Source organism: Panicum hallii, chromosome 3 (genome assembly GCF_002211085.1).
Source record: "Panicum hallii strain FIL2 chromosome 3, PHallii_v3.1, whole genome shotgun sequence".
Lineage (NCBI taxonomy): Eukaryota > Viridiplantae > Streptophyta > Magnoliopsida > Poales > Poaceae > Panicum > Panicum hallii.
In genome coordinates, this window is record NC_038044.1 from 20,389,871 (window position 1) to 20,408,475 (window position 18,605).

General features: G+C 42.6%; 1 protein-coding gene across 2 annotated transcripts; it reads right to left on the reverse strand.

Moving 5' to 3' along the window:
- Positions 1-2: 2 nt before the first annotated feature.
- Positions 3-18,480, reverse strand: LOC112887124 (putative NAD kinase 3). Of its 2 annotated transcripts, none has more exons than XM_025953217.1 (11): positions 18,339-18,480; positions 13,416-13,581; positions 13,200-13,328; positions 11,864-12,042; positions 10,923-11,036; positions 10,704-10,798; positions 10,431-10,537; positions 3,067-3,140; positions 2,566-2,644; positions 1,182-1,489; positions 3-678 (listed from the first exon to the last, which is right to left on the reverse strand). In XM_025953217.1, exons 1-11 carry the CDS (start codon positions 18,369-18,371, stop codon positions 373-375), a joined length of 1,590 nt encoding a protein of 529 aa, XP_025809002.1. In that variant the 5' UTR covers positions 18,372-18,480; the 3' UTR covers positions 3-372. The 2 variants fall into 2 exon arrangements, with proteins under 2 accessions (XP_025809002.1, XP_025809003.1); XM_025953218.1 differs by lacking the exon at positions 18,339-18,480 and adding an exon at positions 13,801-14,059.
- Positions 18,481-18,605: the final 125 nt, after the last annotated feature.

Consider the following 18,605-nt stretch of genomic DNA (forward strand, 5'->3'; position numbering starts at 1 on the left):
AGGGAACATCCTCATTCATCTTATTTGAAACAAAAATAAGTATTTAAGGAAAGACATTGCTCAGGCTCTGCAACATATACATCGCCTGTTGCTACATGTAAATGGTGAAGCGATCCTATTTGGACTGTGCACAACCCTACAACTAAATAAATACATTAAAGAACTCATACATGTACAGGCAATGTGCAAGCATAAATGTTAAGAACTGACCTATCATAGATTCATAGTTAAATACTTACTTGCATCTGCTGCATATTTTTTTTTCTGGAATGCAAGTTTGTTCAGCAGTCAGTTTTTTTTTCTGGCCTCACATCTACTGATCCACCAGCCATCTCAACTGCTGGCACCAGATTGCTGTACAAACTTCAACAATCACGCAGGTGGACCGTCAAATGATTGGCTCTTCCTCAAGTTCCAGTGCAGACCCTCGTGGATGCTTCGCAGGAAGTCGGTTGTCGAGTCCACCAGGCACGCTGTGGGCACAGGCCAAGGGGAAATGCTGCAGATGAGCGCATCCCCTGGTCCTAGCTGAATCCTGCCCTTCCCATCAAAGGATGCCCAAGCCTGCCCCCTGCTATTGCACGGCACTTGCACGCGCAGAGTTACATATTCTGGCAGTATCAAGGGCCTGAATGACAACGAATGCGGACAGATTGGCGTGAAAAGGATCCCTGGGACCTGCATATACCAGCAAAATGTATCATTAGAATGGCATCATGGATAACTTGTGTTAAGAAGTCATGAAAAGGAATAATACTAGCCCATGCATGAATCAAGATTAACCAGAAGGGCATTTGCTTTGAAACGAACATCCAGGCAGCTAGCAAAAGAAAACACTCAATTCATGTATCTTTCAGACAGGTGAATCTCAATCAAAAGGTTGGTTTGATTCTTAATTACATTTTATCAGATATCATGGGATTTGCAACACGTTGGTGCAACTGTAAAAGCGATATTCTGTACTATAGGTAGCATTAAGTAGAAGACAGATTCCTCGTAAATAAACTATAATAACTACAGCAGTGTCTTTGGATCCTTGAACATGAGCATCCTTCAAGTTATTTAGAAGTACCGATACATGATATATAGAACAAAGAAAATGAATAGCCCACACACTTTTGGAGAGCCTTGACACAATATTGCAATGCTGAACAAAATCTGGAAACTATATGCGGATCTACCTGCGGATGAACCATTGATCCTCCAGCTGCCAATGAATAAGCAGTGCTTCCAGATGTTGTTGATATTATTAGTCCATCTCCTTGTACGCATGTAACAAAAGAACCGTCACAGTAGCATTCTAGGTAGGTAAGGTAAGATGACATTCCACGGTCAATTGTCACTTCATTTAGTACCAGAATTGGTTCCTCAATCTCAACTTCATCCTTAGCTGCATTGCGGACCACATGACACTGCAGACGGCTCCTCAGTGTGATGCTAAATGATCTTTTCAGAACATTGGCCAAACATTCACGGTATTGCTCGCTTGCTTAGCTTAAGTTAAGGTCAATATATTATTATAGTGGGTAGACACTGAGAAGAAAATTCTTGAGGAGATAAAAATATTATAATTCTACAGGTTATATGCACTAGCACAAAATATGTAATCACCCATGTAATATCAATGAAACTGTGACACTGACATATAAGTGAATCTGAATTAGTTGAAAACTCCGTAAGAAACAATATATGTATAGAGAGATCCAACCATATATAAGATATAAATAAAAGGGATATATTATTAAATTGCATGCACCAACCAGTTCAACCCAAAAGCTTAAGCTGACGAGGAAATGTGAGCAATTCACTTATACTTCGACACATATCATATCAAGGTTGCAAACTTGAAAAGACAGATTTATAGATAAAATTACATGTGTCAAAGGTAGAAATCATATTCACTATTTCTTTTATAAGGTTAGACATGTGTCGAAGTACTAAAGATAATGCAAGAAATATGATGGAAAAAAGCAGCCTTATTGATGCATTTACTTGTTGGATGGAATGCTTTATATGAACTACTAGTGAGGCTAAAAATAGCTAAACTTCAACATCAGTTCCCATCTGAAAATGAAACTGGCAACTTGTGCCTGTTTGGTTCCCTCCAGAATGAGGAGCCACCAGCCAAATGTACTACAAACCACAGAAGACGGTGAACTGGTTAGCTAACTTGTCTGAGTTGTCAGAAGGAACTCACGAACTGATACATGTGATTCTGTTTGCCCCTATGTCACATCCATCCACATTAGCTGTCACTCTGTTACAAGTTGATGGCTGCATGTGCTACAGAATGTCAACCACATTGCCAAATTTATAACAGGTGCACGCTACCAATTTAAACTTCCACATCAAGCTCAACCAGTAGAAGGAATGGCCAATTCCCTTTGTGCTTATTCAAGTAGGACGGAAAAATTGTGCATGCTAGTCTATATGGCTTGCAGATCAGGTTCATGTGGGATGTCTACATATCTTCAAAGTCCCCTCCCAGGAAGGGACTTTGTATCATCCCTGGACATACTTTAGCAACATAGTTAGCAAGCATTCAACACAGATAATGAAGGATACGGAATGGAGTCATGAATCCCAATGATCCAAGAGAGAACGCAACAACAGGGGGAACTGGCCCTTTGAATAATGATCCAGCCTGTTAAGATATATTAATCATATTATCGAAGTGACAAATAAGCATTGAAATTTACAGGGTAAAAATAAAATAGGGACATTTTGCAACTTTTGCTATTAGTAACTTATAGACCAACTCTTGCCAACTGAATATTCTAACCCTGTAGGTTAACGTCTACGTTTAACCTACATTTAATCTACATTTAACCTACGTTTAACCTTCCTAGGCGCTAGTCAGTAGGCTAGCACCTGCCTAGCGCCTAGCGTTTTCTTGAACATTGAGAACATTCAGTATTACATGAGTTTTATTTTGTTTGAAGTATAAGAAAAAGAATGCTAGTTTGTTTAATTGAAATATTGCACCAACCAATGGGTTTACTGTGTTGAACTAACCACAAAATATCCATACTCACAGTAAAGTGTCACATAACGCAAGCAGCGTACCCATAAAACAGTTCCATCGCCGCCAAGAGTTACAATTAGATCAACTTTCGTATGTAATGCCTTTACCTCCTGATCTGTCAAGACAGTCTGATTAGTTGGACACCAAACAGAAAGGTTTACAGGGGGATAAAATTAGTATATAAAAAATATGTTAAACTATGAAAAAATGTTATGATAAACCATCAAGAAAAGAATAGCAAAAGCGAACAGGCCTCTAGCTGAATTGGTTAGGTGGCTCCAGTAGCACTCATTAGGTCCTGGGTCCGACTCCCTGTGGGAGCGAATTTCAGGCTGGGTTAAAAAAATCCCCTCATCTGTCCCACACCAAAACACAGGTCTAAGGCCCGGCCTAGGTCGTTGGTCGTCTCACACAGGCTACGGTGCCGCTGTGTAAGGGTGGGGCAGAGGTTCGGGGGTTTTCTCGACCTGTGTGAGCAGGTCTTCTTCTTAGCAAAATGCCCAGGGGCTGCCTTACCCCCCGCAGGTCAAGGTTTTTTTTAAGAAAAGAATAGCAAAAGAACTTTAACATGTATAATTCACCCATGTAAAAGGAATTGCTTGATAATAAATGACCCAATCAAGCATTAACAGCAAGTCAGTAACATTCCTAGCACATGTTAAGAGTTTTTCATTTTATATCTTTTTGTTGAAGGAAACGACTGCAAACTTGGTAATTGATGGGGAAGAATAGATTCCTCAAGGTAATTTGAATGTGCCCAGAAAAAGAAAACTCCAAGGCAAGGTAGAAATCTGTATCTCAATTAATATTGATGCTTAGTAACCTTGGAGGTCCTGGAGCTCCCTCTCCAGGAATTCGGTTTTAATTATTCCTGTATATTACTTTTTTATCCCTTTAATCGATGGCCTTTATTTTATTGGAAATTGTGTAAAGATTATTTGGATTTGATACAGCTACCTGTGCAAACATTTTACGATTAAGAATTCATTCCTTCTTGTACAGATCCTGTATTAATTAGCTGGTCTCTCCTGTTCAAAGTGCATTTATCAAAGGTCGATTTATACAGGATAATTTTATGTTGGTACAGCAAACGGCTCGTTACCTTCACCAGCAAAGACCTTCGACTCAGTTTCATGGCCTTTCATGTTGGAAGTTCTGAGAAACTTGGGTTTCGGGCAGATTTGGTGTGACATTATCAGTGGTCTCCTTACTTCTTCCACTCAGGTTAGCCTCAATGGTAATCCGGGAGAAAAAAATTGAATATCAAAGGGGTTTGAGGCAAGGTGACCCGCTGTCGCCAATGCTATTTATTTTAGTCATGGACGTTCTGGGTTTCATGATAAACAAGGCTGTGGAGGAGGATCTGCTACAGCCGTTGGCTAGAAGGGCACTGCCGCATCGGATTTCTATTTATGCAGATGATGTGGTAATTTTTTTGAAGCCTTCTCCTGGTGACATCAACATCATATTAGAACTGCTATACTTGTTTGGAAGTGCTAGTGGGTTAAAAACAAATGTTCAGAAGAGTAGCGTGCTACCCATTCAATGTAAAGAGGAGGACAGACAAACAATACAAGCACATCTTCCCTGTCAGCTGCTGGAATTCCCTTGCAAATATCTTGGAGTGCCCTTATCTCTCCATAAGCTGACTAAGGCCCAAATCCAACCAATAATAGACAAAGTAGCAGATCAACTCCCTGGATGTAAGGCTGATCTGTTAACAAGGGCAGGGAGGAAAGTGCTAGTTCAATTTGTGCTCACATCCATGCTAATCTATTTAGCTATGGCCATGGATCTCCACCATGGGCTCTCAAAGCCATTGATAAGATTAGGAGAGGCTTCCTTTGGAAAGGTAGAAAAGATGTGAATGGAGGGCATTGCTTGGTAGCTTGGCCCAAGGTGACTCGACCACCAGAATTGGGGGGGCTCGGTATATATCAGTTGCAGCAATTAGGATGGGCTCTCAGAATGAGGTGGCTTTGGTTACAGAAAACTGAACCAGAGAAGCCATGGGCCTTTTTCCCCGTCCAAGTGCATCATTTGGTCAGAGCTTTTTTCTCAGTGACCATAATCTCAGAAGTTGGCAATGGCATAAATACTCTCTTTTGGACCGACAGATGGCTTCATGGACATAGCCTTGAAAAGCTTGTGCCACATCTATTTGGTTCAGTTTCAGGTCGAGCAAAGAAAAGAACAGTTCAGGAAGCCCTTACTGATATGAGATGGGTAGCTGACATAAGAGGAGCTCTTACCGTGGCTGTTTTGACTGAGTATCTTGATCTATGGGAAATTATTAGCCGAGGTGGTGCTGCAGCCAGAGGTTGAAGATTCTCACATTTGGCAATTTGCACCAACAGGGAAATATTCAGCTAAGTCAGCATATGAGGCAATGTTCATTGGTGCCATTCAGTTTAAACCTTGGGAGAGGATCTGGAAGAGCTAGGCGCCTGGTAAGTGTAAATTCTTCATGTGGTTGGTCGCACATAGCATATGTTGGACGAATGATAGGCTTGCTAAGAGAGGATTACCGCACCCTGAACATTGTCCATTATGTGATCAAGAGGACGAGACAATCAATCACCTGCTACTATCACGTGTCTTCTCGCGCCAAATATGGTTCAGTGTTATGCAATGACTAGGTCTGCAAGTTTTAACTCCACAACCTGGTGATCACTCCTTCGAGGACTGGTGGGATCAGGTGAGCAGAAGAGTGGCTGACCAAGCAAAAAAGGGCCTAAATTCAGTTGTAATCTTGGTGGCTTGGTCTCTCCGGAATCACAGGAATCGTTGTGTTTTCTATGGTCTGCAGCCTAGTCTGAATGGGCTTCACTCTACCATTAGCGATGAACTGCATTTGTGGGAATTGGCTGGGACTCGAGGAATTACTCATCTCCTCGCCCTGCAGCCTAACGGTTAGCCTGATAGGTCTCCTTAGTCATGGGTTGAATTCTTTTAAAAAGGGTAATATAGTGTGTGTGTGGGAGGGGGGGGGGGGTGGGGTTGGTTTTTTCTCCCATGAAAAAAACCTTTGTACTGGTGACTGGGTGCTACACCCTTCTTTCTTCTAATATATTGATGTGCAGCTCTCCTGCGTTTTCGAGAGAAGAAAAAGATCCTGTATTAATTTACTATAACTATCGAATACACTATATACTCATGCTGCTGTGTTTATCAGAGGGATCCACAAATTACAAAAATTCCTCTTTAGCCTGCCTCTATCTTGATGATAAGAAATAAAAACTCTTCTTACTTGTTGAGGAATCATTTAAGTCTTAAATGAGCCTATCTAAAGTTTGAGGCAAATAAGCATAAGCAAAGCAGATTGGACATATCATTCTTATGTAATCACTAAATAAATCACAACATATTGCTTTTTCATGAAAGAGAATAGAATTGGTGTAATTGGATGGATGAATTAGCCTGAGCCTTGGGGCTGAATACATAAGGGTACATGATTTGAGGGCAAGGAGCCTCTCCTACAGATATGGTGGGATACGGATACAATCCTAATCTACCTAATATAGAGATATCCCTGATATACTCTAACATCCCCCCGCAGTCAAAGCGGGAGCGTCGCAGATGGTAAGACAGGAGAGAAGTCAGTAAGCAGACATCCCCCCGCAGTCACAACGGTCAGGGCCTCGCAGATGCTGTGGCTGGAGTGGAAACCCACAAGGTTGCTCAAGCAGATGGTAGACCTTTGTGCCGATGTCGAGGTAGCCGAGCGTAAAGGGGCAATAACCGGGGCAGCCTATGGCCCAGCCACGTTGAAGCAGCTGATGGCGCAGCCACATCAAGGCAGCCGATGGCCCAGCTGATGGTCGAAGAAGCCGTGCTGAAGATGGCCAAGATCGGAGTAGTTGTGGTCGGATTGCCGTGTCAATGGAGCTGCAGGCGCACAAGGGGCGCCACAGTGATGACAGAGACACGTCGAGGCAGTCGTTGTGGAACGGGGCGATGCCGAGGTCGACGCAATCAAGGCCTTCGAAGACATAGACGAAAGGCGACAACACAATCGAGGCAGACGGGGAGGGAACGGGAGGGTCGATGCCGAAGTCAATGCAATCAAGCCGCCTGAGTGCCGAGGCGCGGGCTGGGTTTGCCAGACCCAGCGACGCGTCGGGGACGAAAGCACGCATCGGCATTGCCAATACCGGGCGTACAAGGTAGAGGGCCCCAACCATGCATCAGCGTTTGAGGGATACGAGACAGTCACGCTGACGATGTGGTTGTGCTGGACGAAGAAGAAGTAGTGCAGTAGCGGACGCGTTGGCAAGCAGGGCTCAGCGACGAAGCGACAACCGGCGAGCAGGGCTCAGCGACCATGTGATGGCCGGAAAGCAGGGCTCAGCGACGGCGCAGGTAGCGGTAGCTCGATGACGAAGACCCAAGTAGCTGCACGAAGACCTTGTGCAAACGGATGGCGCAGCAAAGATTGCGCAGCACAATGGTCGATGCACAGGGGACGGCAATGTAGATGCAACGACAGAAAATGTACCCGACATTACTGGTGCGCCATCAGGAAGCTCTGCAAGGGTGGTGAAATTGATCCGCCCTCGCTTGACCTGAATAATCTGTTTCTTGCCCTGGTTTTATGTTGTTGATATTGGAGCTTTGACCTTGAGCTTGCTGTCTGGACTGAGGGCATTCTCGAGCAAAGTGAGTAGAACTCCCACAATTGAAACATCGGTTTGTGTTACTCGGGCGGGGTGGCTGCTGTATATTCGGCCTTGGGCCATTTGGCTGTGGAGTAGGGGGTCTTGCCACACCCTGTTGATGAGGGGGCCTAAAAATCCAACGCCCTGGCGGAGGGGCATTCTGAAGAGCCTTAGGTGCTGCATTCTGCACTAAACGATACCTTGGTGGCTGAGCACTCGAGGGTCCAACTAGAGCCTTCCTCTTCTTTTCCGCACAATGGGCCAAAATGCAATCCTCTTGGGTGATTGCCAAATTAACCAGCTCATTGTAAGTGTCCGTTTTGATGGGATTTAGACGTTCCTTGAGCTTGGTATTAAGACATCTGCAGAAACAATCACGTTTCTTGGCATCCGTGTCAGCATGATAACCAGCGTACTGAGAAAGGTTGTTGAACGCCAAAGCGTACTGAAGTACAGAGCGGGTACCCTGAGTATGAGCCAGAAACCCATCGAGCTTTCTTTCCATCAATCCTTCTGGAATATGGTGTGCCCTAAATGCATTTTTAAACTCATCCCAGGTGACGACGTGGTCAGCCGGAAGCATTGCAAAATAGTTGTCCCACCATATACGTGCGGTACCGCGAAGCTGCTGCGCGGCAAATCAAGCTTTGTTGGCTTCAGGACATGGTAGTGTCAATAAGGCAAACTTGGATTCAATGGTACGAATCCAAGCGTCCGCGTCTAATAGCTCCTCCGTCTTGTTAAACAGAGGGGGCTGCGTTCCAAAGAATTCCAGGTAACCAGCCACTTGAGGTTGGAGTGCATTGTGCCCACCCTGTTGCTGATGATGGGGTTGCTGCCTCTAAACAATTTGTCGGAGCAACCCGGTTTGAGCGGCTATCACTTCCGCCAAACTAGGTGGCGGTGGCGGCATCTGTTGCGACATGCTGCCGCTAGCTCCGAACCCATCAAGATTGCCACGTGTTGCCCCAACCATCTGAAGCATGGAGGTTTATCATCAGCAAAGGATTCATAAATCTCCCATGATTCAAAAAGGTAGTATGGGATGAAGTAGAACTTGAAAGGCTTGATACAATCGGGTGTGCGATCTGCGGCTGGTTATGAGAAATTTCATAGCTCACGTTCTGTTTATCTGAACCCTTACAAATGTTGGTGGTGATTAGAAAATTTAGTGGCCTAAAACTGTGGCATTCAATACACCTCCGACTACTACCTCTCCAACTACTTCGACTACATTTCCGACTAATACTAATCCGACTGCTATGGCTGCATCATCGACTACTTCGTCTTCATTTCCGTATACCAGGACCACAACTCCAACTGCTACGGCTCCCTCATCGACTATATCGACTACATCTCCGACTGCATCGACTACTATACGGCTTCTTTGACTACATCATCGACTGCTTCATTACATCTACGACTCCTTCGACTACATCTTCAACTGCTTCGACAACATCTACCACAGCTTCAACTACATCTTCGACTGCTTGAACTGTACCTTCATCTGCTACGGCTACAGTTCAACTACACTGTATCTTTGACTTACCTCGACTGCACATCCGACTGCTTCCACCTTATCTCCGGCTACTACGACTTAAATATTGACTGTACTACAATTTTGGACTACTTCGACTGCTCTCCGACTGCATCAACTTTATCTCTGACTACTACGACTACGTCTCCAACCGCTTTAGTTGCACTTCTGTCTAGTACGACTACAACTTCAACTACATTGCATCCATAACTGCTTTGACTACATTCTTCGACTGCCTCAGTTAGACTTCCGTTTACTACGACTACATCATGGCCTGTTTTTACTGTATCTCCGACTAGTACGACTACTTTTGCGACATAACAACTACATTTTCAACTGCTTGAGCGACACCTCCGACTACTATTGACTACATTTTCGGCCACTTCGACTACATCTTCCACTGCTTCTCTGTTTTTGCCATTTTCAGATGAACTACTGCATCCTTGATTTTCAACTACCCGCCAATATTCACATACATCCATCAAGTCCTTCACTAAAGCCTACATAATTTGAGTGTTCGAGCTTCTACACTACACTCCTTCTATCAGGTGGTACTCAACTCTAAGCTAGCCTACCAAAACCTGCCAAAAAGTTAAGCTACACTAAGAGGAGTAGATGCAAAAGTACTCCGAAGTCGTCGTCTAGTAGTTGTCAAGGTTGTTGACAGACGACTCGCTGCGTGCGGGGGAGTGGGCTCCCAGGATTGCGCAGATTGGCCGGCCGCCACCACGGCGGCTCGGTGTCGGGGTTGACCTGGCCCGGGCCACCACCATGGCAGCGCAGGATGGGCGACGAGGTGGCTGCGTCGCAAGAAGACCTGATCTGCTGCTTCACGACGACGATGGCAGCCGGATCAATAGGATTGGGCGCCTAAACAGGGGCGCTGCCCCCAGCAGAGATCAATCTCTCTCGGGGGCGCGCAGTGCGGAAGCGGCAGCGGCGGCTAGGGTTAGAATCTAAACCTAGACTAATGATATCATGATAGCTACCTAATATAGAGATATCCCTGATATACTCTTAACATTTATCTCTCATAAGCAATGGCTACCTTATTTACATAGAAAATTATCAGTACTAAATGAACAAACATTTGCTGGTGATAAAGGTGAAAAATCTGGAAGGAGCAAAACAAAAGGATTTCCAGTGTTGACTTTAGAAAGAAAATGAATCCTAAGATGAGTCTCATCTAATATGCACAAAAGCCACTTACCATTATTCCATGTCTGGATAAAGTTGAAGTAAGAATCTTCAGTCAGTAGTTCCTTGCTAACTCGTGGCTCTACAATCACATTCATATTATTGTGCTCTTTAAGCCATCTGCAGAAAACACAGCAGAGGTGACAAAATATATCTAACAATGCAGATCCACACGACAATTAAACTGGGAGAGAATAAGTTACAATGAAAAACATTGCAATTTAATGCATAACTCCAGCTAATTGATGTAAGTTAAAAACATCCAGGCAGCATGAAGGGAACATACCTAACCATTTCGGCACAGAGAGCAAGCACAGAGTTGGAATTAGGTTTAGTAACAAGAAGAACTGTTTGTGGAGGTGATTCCCATTTTAGCAAAATCTGAAACCAAAGTATTTGTTGGCATAAAATGATGCAGCAGCAATGAGAATATCTCAATGATCATCATGGTGGAAATAATAGGGCATTGTGTTTAAAAGGGATCATGCTGAACACAAAGGCTTACCTGCTTATTGCTGCGCTCTGCTGTTTTTATGTCACCTTTTTCGAAGGACACAAAATCACGCCTGTGCTGGTCATTCTTATCCCCATCACATCCCCATAACAGTCTAAATGGTGCCTAAATATATAAAGAGAAAAAAGAAAATATATTGTTCATGAAAAATACTTGACTTGACTTGACTATGAACAAATTATTTATCACAACTGCACCAAAACTTAAAATAGCACCGAGGTTAGCAGCATAAAAAACAAAGTAACAACAGCTTATGCTTATGGTGGATTGATTGAGCTTCTTCAAGCTTTGTGTGATGAAAAGTTGAAGTTGGTCTTGCAACAGGCTGGAAATAAATATGGTTGCAAGCCTAATGATTTATAGTCAATGTGCAAGCTCCATGGCAGTTCATTGCTGTCTAATTAGACAATATATCCAAAAAGTGGACAACAATTCAAGCCATTATAAGGTATGCAGTTGATATTTGATAGGTTTATTAAAATGCCTAGTTTTTCAATCATACAAAAATCACGATTCTTTCTTGTAAATGACATCCCACTAGGTCAGTCAGATTAGATGAGTCTTGAACATATGAATTATATTGTGTGCCATTATCAATTAGTCAACAGGTATAAGTTGTGCATTCCCTTGTACTACAATTCAACAAAATGACAACATTAAAAATAACAAATTAGAAGCCAACTACTGGAACAAATATTAACAAGACCATAACATGGATTATTTATTTTTCGTTTTTCAATGCCCTTTTTATTTGCTTCCTTTCAATATTGTAGGCAATAACAGGTACAGTTCAGCAGCATTAGATGGGGAACTATAAGAAATGGTTCGGTTTTATCAATGACCCATGTTACAAAAACAGAAGGCACATTTACTTATGCCATAATCACTGAGGTTGACAATAAATATTAAGGAAACTCTTGCCCTAAGGATACCTTTCTTCCAACTATCTTTTCATCTGCAATTCGGTTAGGTCCAGGGCATTCATCCTGGAGTATTTGATGTGAACATATCCCATGGTTTCCACAACAACTGGTTTGATCAATGGAGGCAGTCTCCAATGCCATCTGACTAGACAGTTCCTCTAACTTATCCTTCCCATAGTTACTGCAGCCTGCACATGTTACAATTTTAGTTCAGGGTATCCTTATTCTTGTCAAGATTTACATGTATTCTATGTAAGAAAAGGAGATCGTGCTGCCTGCGATTCCTAGTGTAGCTCCATAGATGTGGTGATATATTTCATTAAGAAAGTTTGCCTGCACAGGCCACTAAACTATGTTTATGATAACAGTTTCTTGTGACAAGGTAACTTAAGATCACGCACAGAACATATAGCTTTTTGGAACCAACAACTGTTTGTGAGTTTCTAATTTTCGAATACAAGGTTACAATGTTAGAGGAATCAAAATTCAAGTGATTTGGTTATAAAACAAAACATGTGAAACTGCAGCAAAAGATGTTTACACTTCTTTCTAAATTGAAAAACTAATAAATAGTTGACTCCTTTCCATGACCACATGTCCACATGATGCAAATAGCCAAGATTGAAGCTAGGGAGGAAAGTTCTGGGTTCAGAACTAGGTTCCAACATGAAACACAGTGCTAATAGCCAAGATTGAATTCCAGGACCAAGGTCGAATGCTAAATATTTTACTATTAGTGACCCTTTTTTATTTAAGAACATGCTTGCCGCACATTTCATTAAGGGCTTGTTCGGTTTGAAGGGGATGAGAGGGATTAAATCACCAACAAGTCAAAATCCCCTTCAATCCCCTCGTGGAGGGGATTAACCGAACAAGCCCTAAGAGAAGTTAAGAGTTTTATGGCAACCTATCCAAGCAACACGACGCTGAACAAGCTGGCAACAAAGTACAACACACATGGTAATAGAATATGAAGGCATATGCAGCCGAATTTACTCAGTGAAAATGGTGCTCATGCCTCATGGTATGTTCTAGTACTGAATATTAGAAAGTGTAAAATCACTATTACACCATCTTAATACTGTGATAAAGAATTAGATGTGATGGGAGTACTGAAAAGCATAAGCATCACTTCCTACTGTTTTTTACATGTTGACTTGTAAGAGTTCACAGTCATCATGAATGAAGCATTTCAAAGTATTTTGTGCCATCCAATGTGTATTTCTATTGTGTTTCCTAAAGAAAGAAGAGTCAGAGGAGGCTGATAGTATGAAATGCATTCAGTAAGTGGTAACTACTGTTAAGAAATAGCAGCACACAAGCTCTATTTGTTTATAAAACAGACCTTTGATTACATTATGATGTTTGTGTTCCTTGGATGCCACCTCTAATTCATACTTGCGCTTCCATTCAGCTGCCTCCGCTTGAGCAGCAGCTTTCCCTTCCACAACTTGTCGCAGCGTTTTTGCAACAGCTTTCATTTGCAAATTGTAAGTCATATTAAACACATGAGTATAGTAACATATATATCACTATTAGGCAACAAAGTTATTATTATTACTTCTCATAGCTTCAGAAAACTCTTCAAGGTGTGCATCAGTTGATCTGATAGGAGTTTGAGGAATAAATGCATAAGCGGCCCTTTCCACAGAATTAACTTTGGTGATGTCTCCATTTTCAGTTTGATATGAGGTAGCCATACTAAGGTTTATTCTCGCATCACAAACCTGCAGTAGAAGAAACGCCATTAAGGTAATACAAATATCAGGGGCGGACCCAGTATAGGAAATGGGTGTACACATGCACACCCGATAATTTTTGCAAACGAAATCGAAGTTGGTAGGCAATATATTGTAACTGGATTCAGATCCGAATACAAATAGTTTTGTTAGGGTTCGGGGTGCTCCGTCTCGCACAGCAGAAGGAAAGAGAAGGGGCGGGCATACCTGGTGGATGCTCGTCGCCGGCAAAGGGCTGGGCGAAGACGTGACAAATGGCGCCGCCGCTCGCCCAGCCGTCGCCGCCAGGGAACGAAGAGCAAGGGAGGAGAGAGTTCGAGAGAAGGGAAAGGAGATGAACCTGAGGCCCTGAGCCGTGAGCCCTGAGCCGTGAGCGGGAGGGCTGTCAATGAGCCGAGCTCGAGCGAGCCTGCCACCTCAAGCTGGAGCATCCCGAGTCGAGGTCGATTGATGTTCTTAATTTTTATTAATTGAACGACTCCATAGCAGCAATATGATAGATAAGGAGACGAATTTAATTTGATGAATAAATGGAAAGAGAAGCTGAAAGAAAACACATATCTGGATATTTAGTCATATTATTTTGTATCTTTTTTAGATTGTGTGACAGAGCAGCTCATTAGATTTTTACCATTGTTCGCTTAAACGGTCGTTTAGCATGTTACACACGTTTAAACGCTACACAGTGATACACCGTTTCCATTTAATCGGTTGTTTTGACCATTTAAATGGCTGTTTTGCATGTTCAAACACCTGTTTTGCTTGAATAATAAGCTAAACGGTAAGGTGATCGACCGTTTACCTTTTAGTAGTATTTAGGATAACACTGATTTTAACTTTGGGTGGTTGAAAATTTAATAGAGATAGCAGAGATGCATGCACATACCATGCAAATAGAAATACTCGAGTTTCATCGAATAACTCGATCTCACATGGTTGGAGCTTGCCAGCTCTAGGTTAGACCCATGCCCGGCTTGATTCTTAGTATACCCTAGCTAGCAGCTTTGATGTGGACATCCCTATCCCTAAAACAACCACAGCTATAGGACAGCAAGGACAACAAAGTCGCATAACTATTGATCGAGCTTATATACCTAATTCTCAGGTAAATTCGCTTCTAGATGTCCATACATATAGTTCTTAGAATTGGATACTACTAAATTATGATGATGGATTTATATGTAGAAACATAAGTGAAGAACCAGCCAAGCGTGAGGATGCGAGCAGCGAGTTCGGACCTGAAGGAAATCAGACAACAGCCAGTTCGGACCTACATGAGGCAAGTTCGGACCAGCCATTCGGACCACGCATTCGGATCTGCAGGAAGCACCAGATTCATAGCCATAATTCTTGATTCCAGAGGTTGCTTGAGGTCCGTGAGTATTTGTTGAAAATATCTTGAAGTCTACTTTCAAACGAAACCAACCCCATGACAAAATTCCTCTGGAGCTAAGCGAAATCGCCAAAATGACGTTCGAACTTTCAAACGTGGGATGAGTCATTTGTCTCTCGTGCAGCCCACTAAGTGCTTATTTTAAGTTAGGGTTTCGACCCCATCACTCTCCTGACTGTCTCCCCACCTATATAAACTAGTAGCAACCATCAGGAAACACTTGAGTTTTGTTGCAATCGAGTTCCCCGTGGCCTCCTCCTTTCATGCCTATTGTAAGACTCGGTGGTGTGGTTGATTTTAAACTACAAGCAAGAATCATGCAAGAGTTTGAGTCGAGGATGACTCAAATGCAAGAAGGGGAGGATGATGTGGACATCTCTGCCCCTAATATAACCACACCTATGGCACACCAAGGACAAAAATGTCGCATAACTAGTGATCGAGCTTACATGCCTAATTCTCAGGTAAATTCATTTATAGATGTCCATACATATAGTTCTTAGAATTGGATGCTACTAAATTATGATGATGGATTTATATGTAGAAACATGAGTGAAGAACCAGCCAAATATAAGGGTGCGAGCAGCAAGTTCGGACATAGAGGAAAATCAGACAACATCCAGTTCAGACCTATAAGAAGCAAGTTCGGACCAGCCTTTCGGACCATGCATTCGGACCTGCAGGAAGCACCAGATTGAGATGGCCATAATTCTTGATTCCGGAGGTTGCTTAAGGCTTATGAGTACCTCTTGAAAAGATCTTGAAGTCTCATGAAACCAACCTCATGATGAAATTCCTCCGGAGCTAAGCGGAATCGCTAAAATGACGTTCGAATTTCTAGACGTGGGTTGAGTCATTTGTATCTCGTGTAGCCCACTAGGGGCCATTTTAAATTAGGGTTTTGATCCGCGTACCCTCCTGGCTGCCTCCCCACCTATATAAACTAGTAGCAGCCACCAGAAAACACTTAGGTTTTGTTTTGTTGTAAGTTTAGCTTCCGCTACTTCCTGGTGAGCGCATGAGTCGATTAGACAACTCGTTTGTTTTATCCAGAATCCCAAACTTGTGTCTATCGGATTCATCCTTTGGGCAAGGTCTGTGTGCTGTTTGCTTATCCACTTGTTCTTACTTGTTCTTCGATTTGCTTGTAGGTTCAAGATTGTTCTTGGCATAGCAAGAACAACACAAATCGGAGGCGGTGCAACTGTCACTAATGCGCAGCCCGTTGTGGTGTTGTGGTCGGGCAGCACAACGTCAATCCTCCACAAATCGAGTTATCGCCTAACTCTCATCGAAAGATCATGAATAAACTCAAGCGGGTTTTATCATGTGGTAATTACTCATTCTTACTTTACCTAAAACCCCAAAACAGGATAAATCTGAAAAACCCCAACAATAAGTTTGAGCCTTTTCTGTTCTACATAGTTCTTTGCTTGTTGACTTTTCAGTTGCGTTGTTTGGACTAGCTGCTGGTTCCTAGTAGTTAATTTCTTAGAGTTTTGAGTTCTGGTCATGTTCTTAGTTACCATGAAATCCATCAGAACCATTCATATTTCCGCTGTCATTTTGCCACCATGAATCCATATCCCCAGTTAAGCACCAGAAGAAAATAGTCATATATTTGTGTTTGATGTCCGATTCAAGAGTTTAAATACAATCTGAAAATCTTATCTTGTGATCTTTCCAACGGATCTAGCCTTACCCCCAAATTCGTTTCGAGCGCTTCCCAATTGCGCTGAAGATTTTCGATCTGCTGTCTGAAACTAGAGATGCCGATCTGATTTCAAATGGGTTGTGTGTTGTAATCCCTTTATTTTGGTTGTTATCATACCGAACAAAACAGTTTAAACTCCTTAAGCAAGAAAGAAAGAAAGAAAGAAAAAAGAGCAAATAAAAAATACAGAGAAGGAGGTAGAGCTGTTGTTTTCCTTACACTTCTTTGCTGCTTTGGTGTGCGATAATACTTGTGCTCAGGCTCACGTATCTAGCTTGATTTAGCCTAGGATCAGCATAGGATCATCAATGAACGCTTATTTAACTTGCATTGACTGACGTGGTTCTAGTTGTACCTTGATTCGTTTTCCTTGCAGCCACCTATAGCTCCATAAATTATCTACTACATCATAGCCTAATTGGTTGTAAAATTGTTTAAGGTTTTCCGTGGAAGAAATATTATACTGAATTATGAATATTGTAAATTTGTTCTTGCTAGCTGCCAACACCTCTTGCTTTGCATGGTAAGAACATGTAAGAACTTGGTTGAGCAAGTTTGAGTGAAAATGTAGTGAGCCACCACCTTTTTTTCTTTAGCTCGTCGGCAACTTCTTATAAATTTTTCTGCTGTCCACTAACCATGACAGGCACGGGCAAAGAAACGGGATCTGGCAGCCTTCACTATGGTAATTCGCACGCTCAACAACATATGGGAACATTTCCACTTGAGCTACATGATGATGTTTTAGCTATGGGCAGTACCCTACCTTCTTCTGAGGGGAATTTTGACCCTCATGCATACATTGATTAGGAGCTTAAGGTAGATGCAGAATTTGATAAATATGAATTGTCTTAACATCAAATGATTCTAGCTGCCGCTAGTGCTTTAACTAAATATGCTTTGGGTGAATGGAAACATCTTTGTAGGCACAACAAAGTTTCATCTATATGGAAAGATTTTAAAATGCTCTCTTGAGATGCATATATTCCTGCATATTATGTTGATCATTTGCTTAATAAACTGGAGAAACTAAAATTAGGTAGTAGGATTGTGAAACAATAATACCATGATTTTAAAATATTCAGTTTGGTGGTTTAGATGTATGCATTGAAGATGTTACGAGTAGGTTCATACAAAGGCTCAATTCTAAAATTCGAACCATGCTCATCTCTAAAACGTGCGACCATGTCTCTTACTTGTTTTGTCCTGCTTGTAAGGCTAAAAGTCAGATGTTATTATCTATGAATACTTGCAAGAATGATGTGACCGATGATGATTCATATTTGTCCACTCTTCGTGCTAACCGAGACCAAGACCCTGGCAACATTGGAACAGCAACATGCCATGACACTGCATACTGACCTATTACCCAAACCCACAACTGAACATGAATTCCCACAGAAATTCACCATGCTGCTACGGCCCCTCTCCACCGCGACCAAAATGGTAAAAAAAAAAAAGAAACCTTGCAACCCCGTGCTTCATTGTAAATTTGTAACTAGGAGATCACCAGCCTCCAGTACACACCAGACCGTTGAAGGAACCAAATCCGGCCAAAAAAATTTCCGGGATTCAATCTCATGAATTCAGGAAGTGGGCGTGAAACGAATTCTGAGAGAAACTCGCAGCAGCTCTTACCTCCCGCGCGTCGGCGAGCTCGTCGGCGGACATGGCCGCACGATGCAACCGCTTTCCCTTCGTCACGTCGTTTTGAACTCTTATTCAAATCTTCCTCCTCCTACTGGAAGGAGACGAGCCAATGAAGGGAAGCAGCACTTTCAGGCCGAGTTTGGAGTGTTCGGTTATGACGGGGCCACGAGCCCACGGGGTGTTAAGGCTGTGACGGCTAGAGACAGTGGCAGGTGGGGCCTGGCGTACTAAGAAGGCAACGAGCAACGTGATTCC

Coding starts and splice junctions, on each gene's coding strand:
- LOC112887124 (XM_025953217.1), bottom strand. CDS start 18,371: ATGTCCGCCGACGAGCTCGCCGACGCGCGGGAG. Junction 12,043..13,199: donor ACATCATAATGTAATCAAAG/GTCTGTTTTATA, acceptor TAACATGTGCAG/GCTGCAGTAACTATGGGAAG. Junction 10,538..10,703: donor CTCTGTGCCGAAATGGTTAG/GTATGTTCCCTT, acceptor TGTTTTCTGCAG/ATGGCTTAAAGAGCACAATA.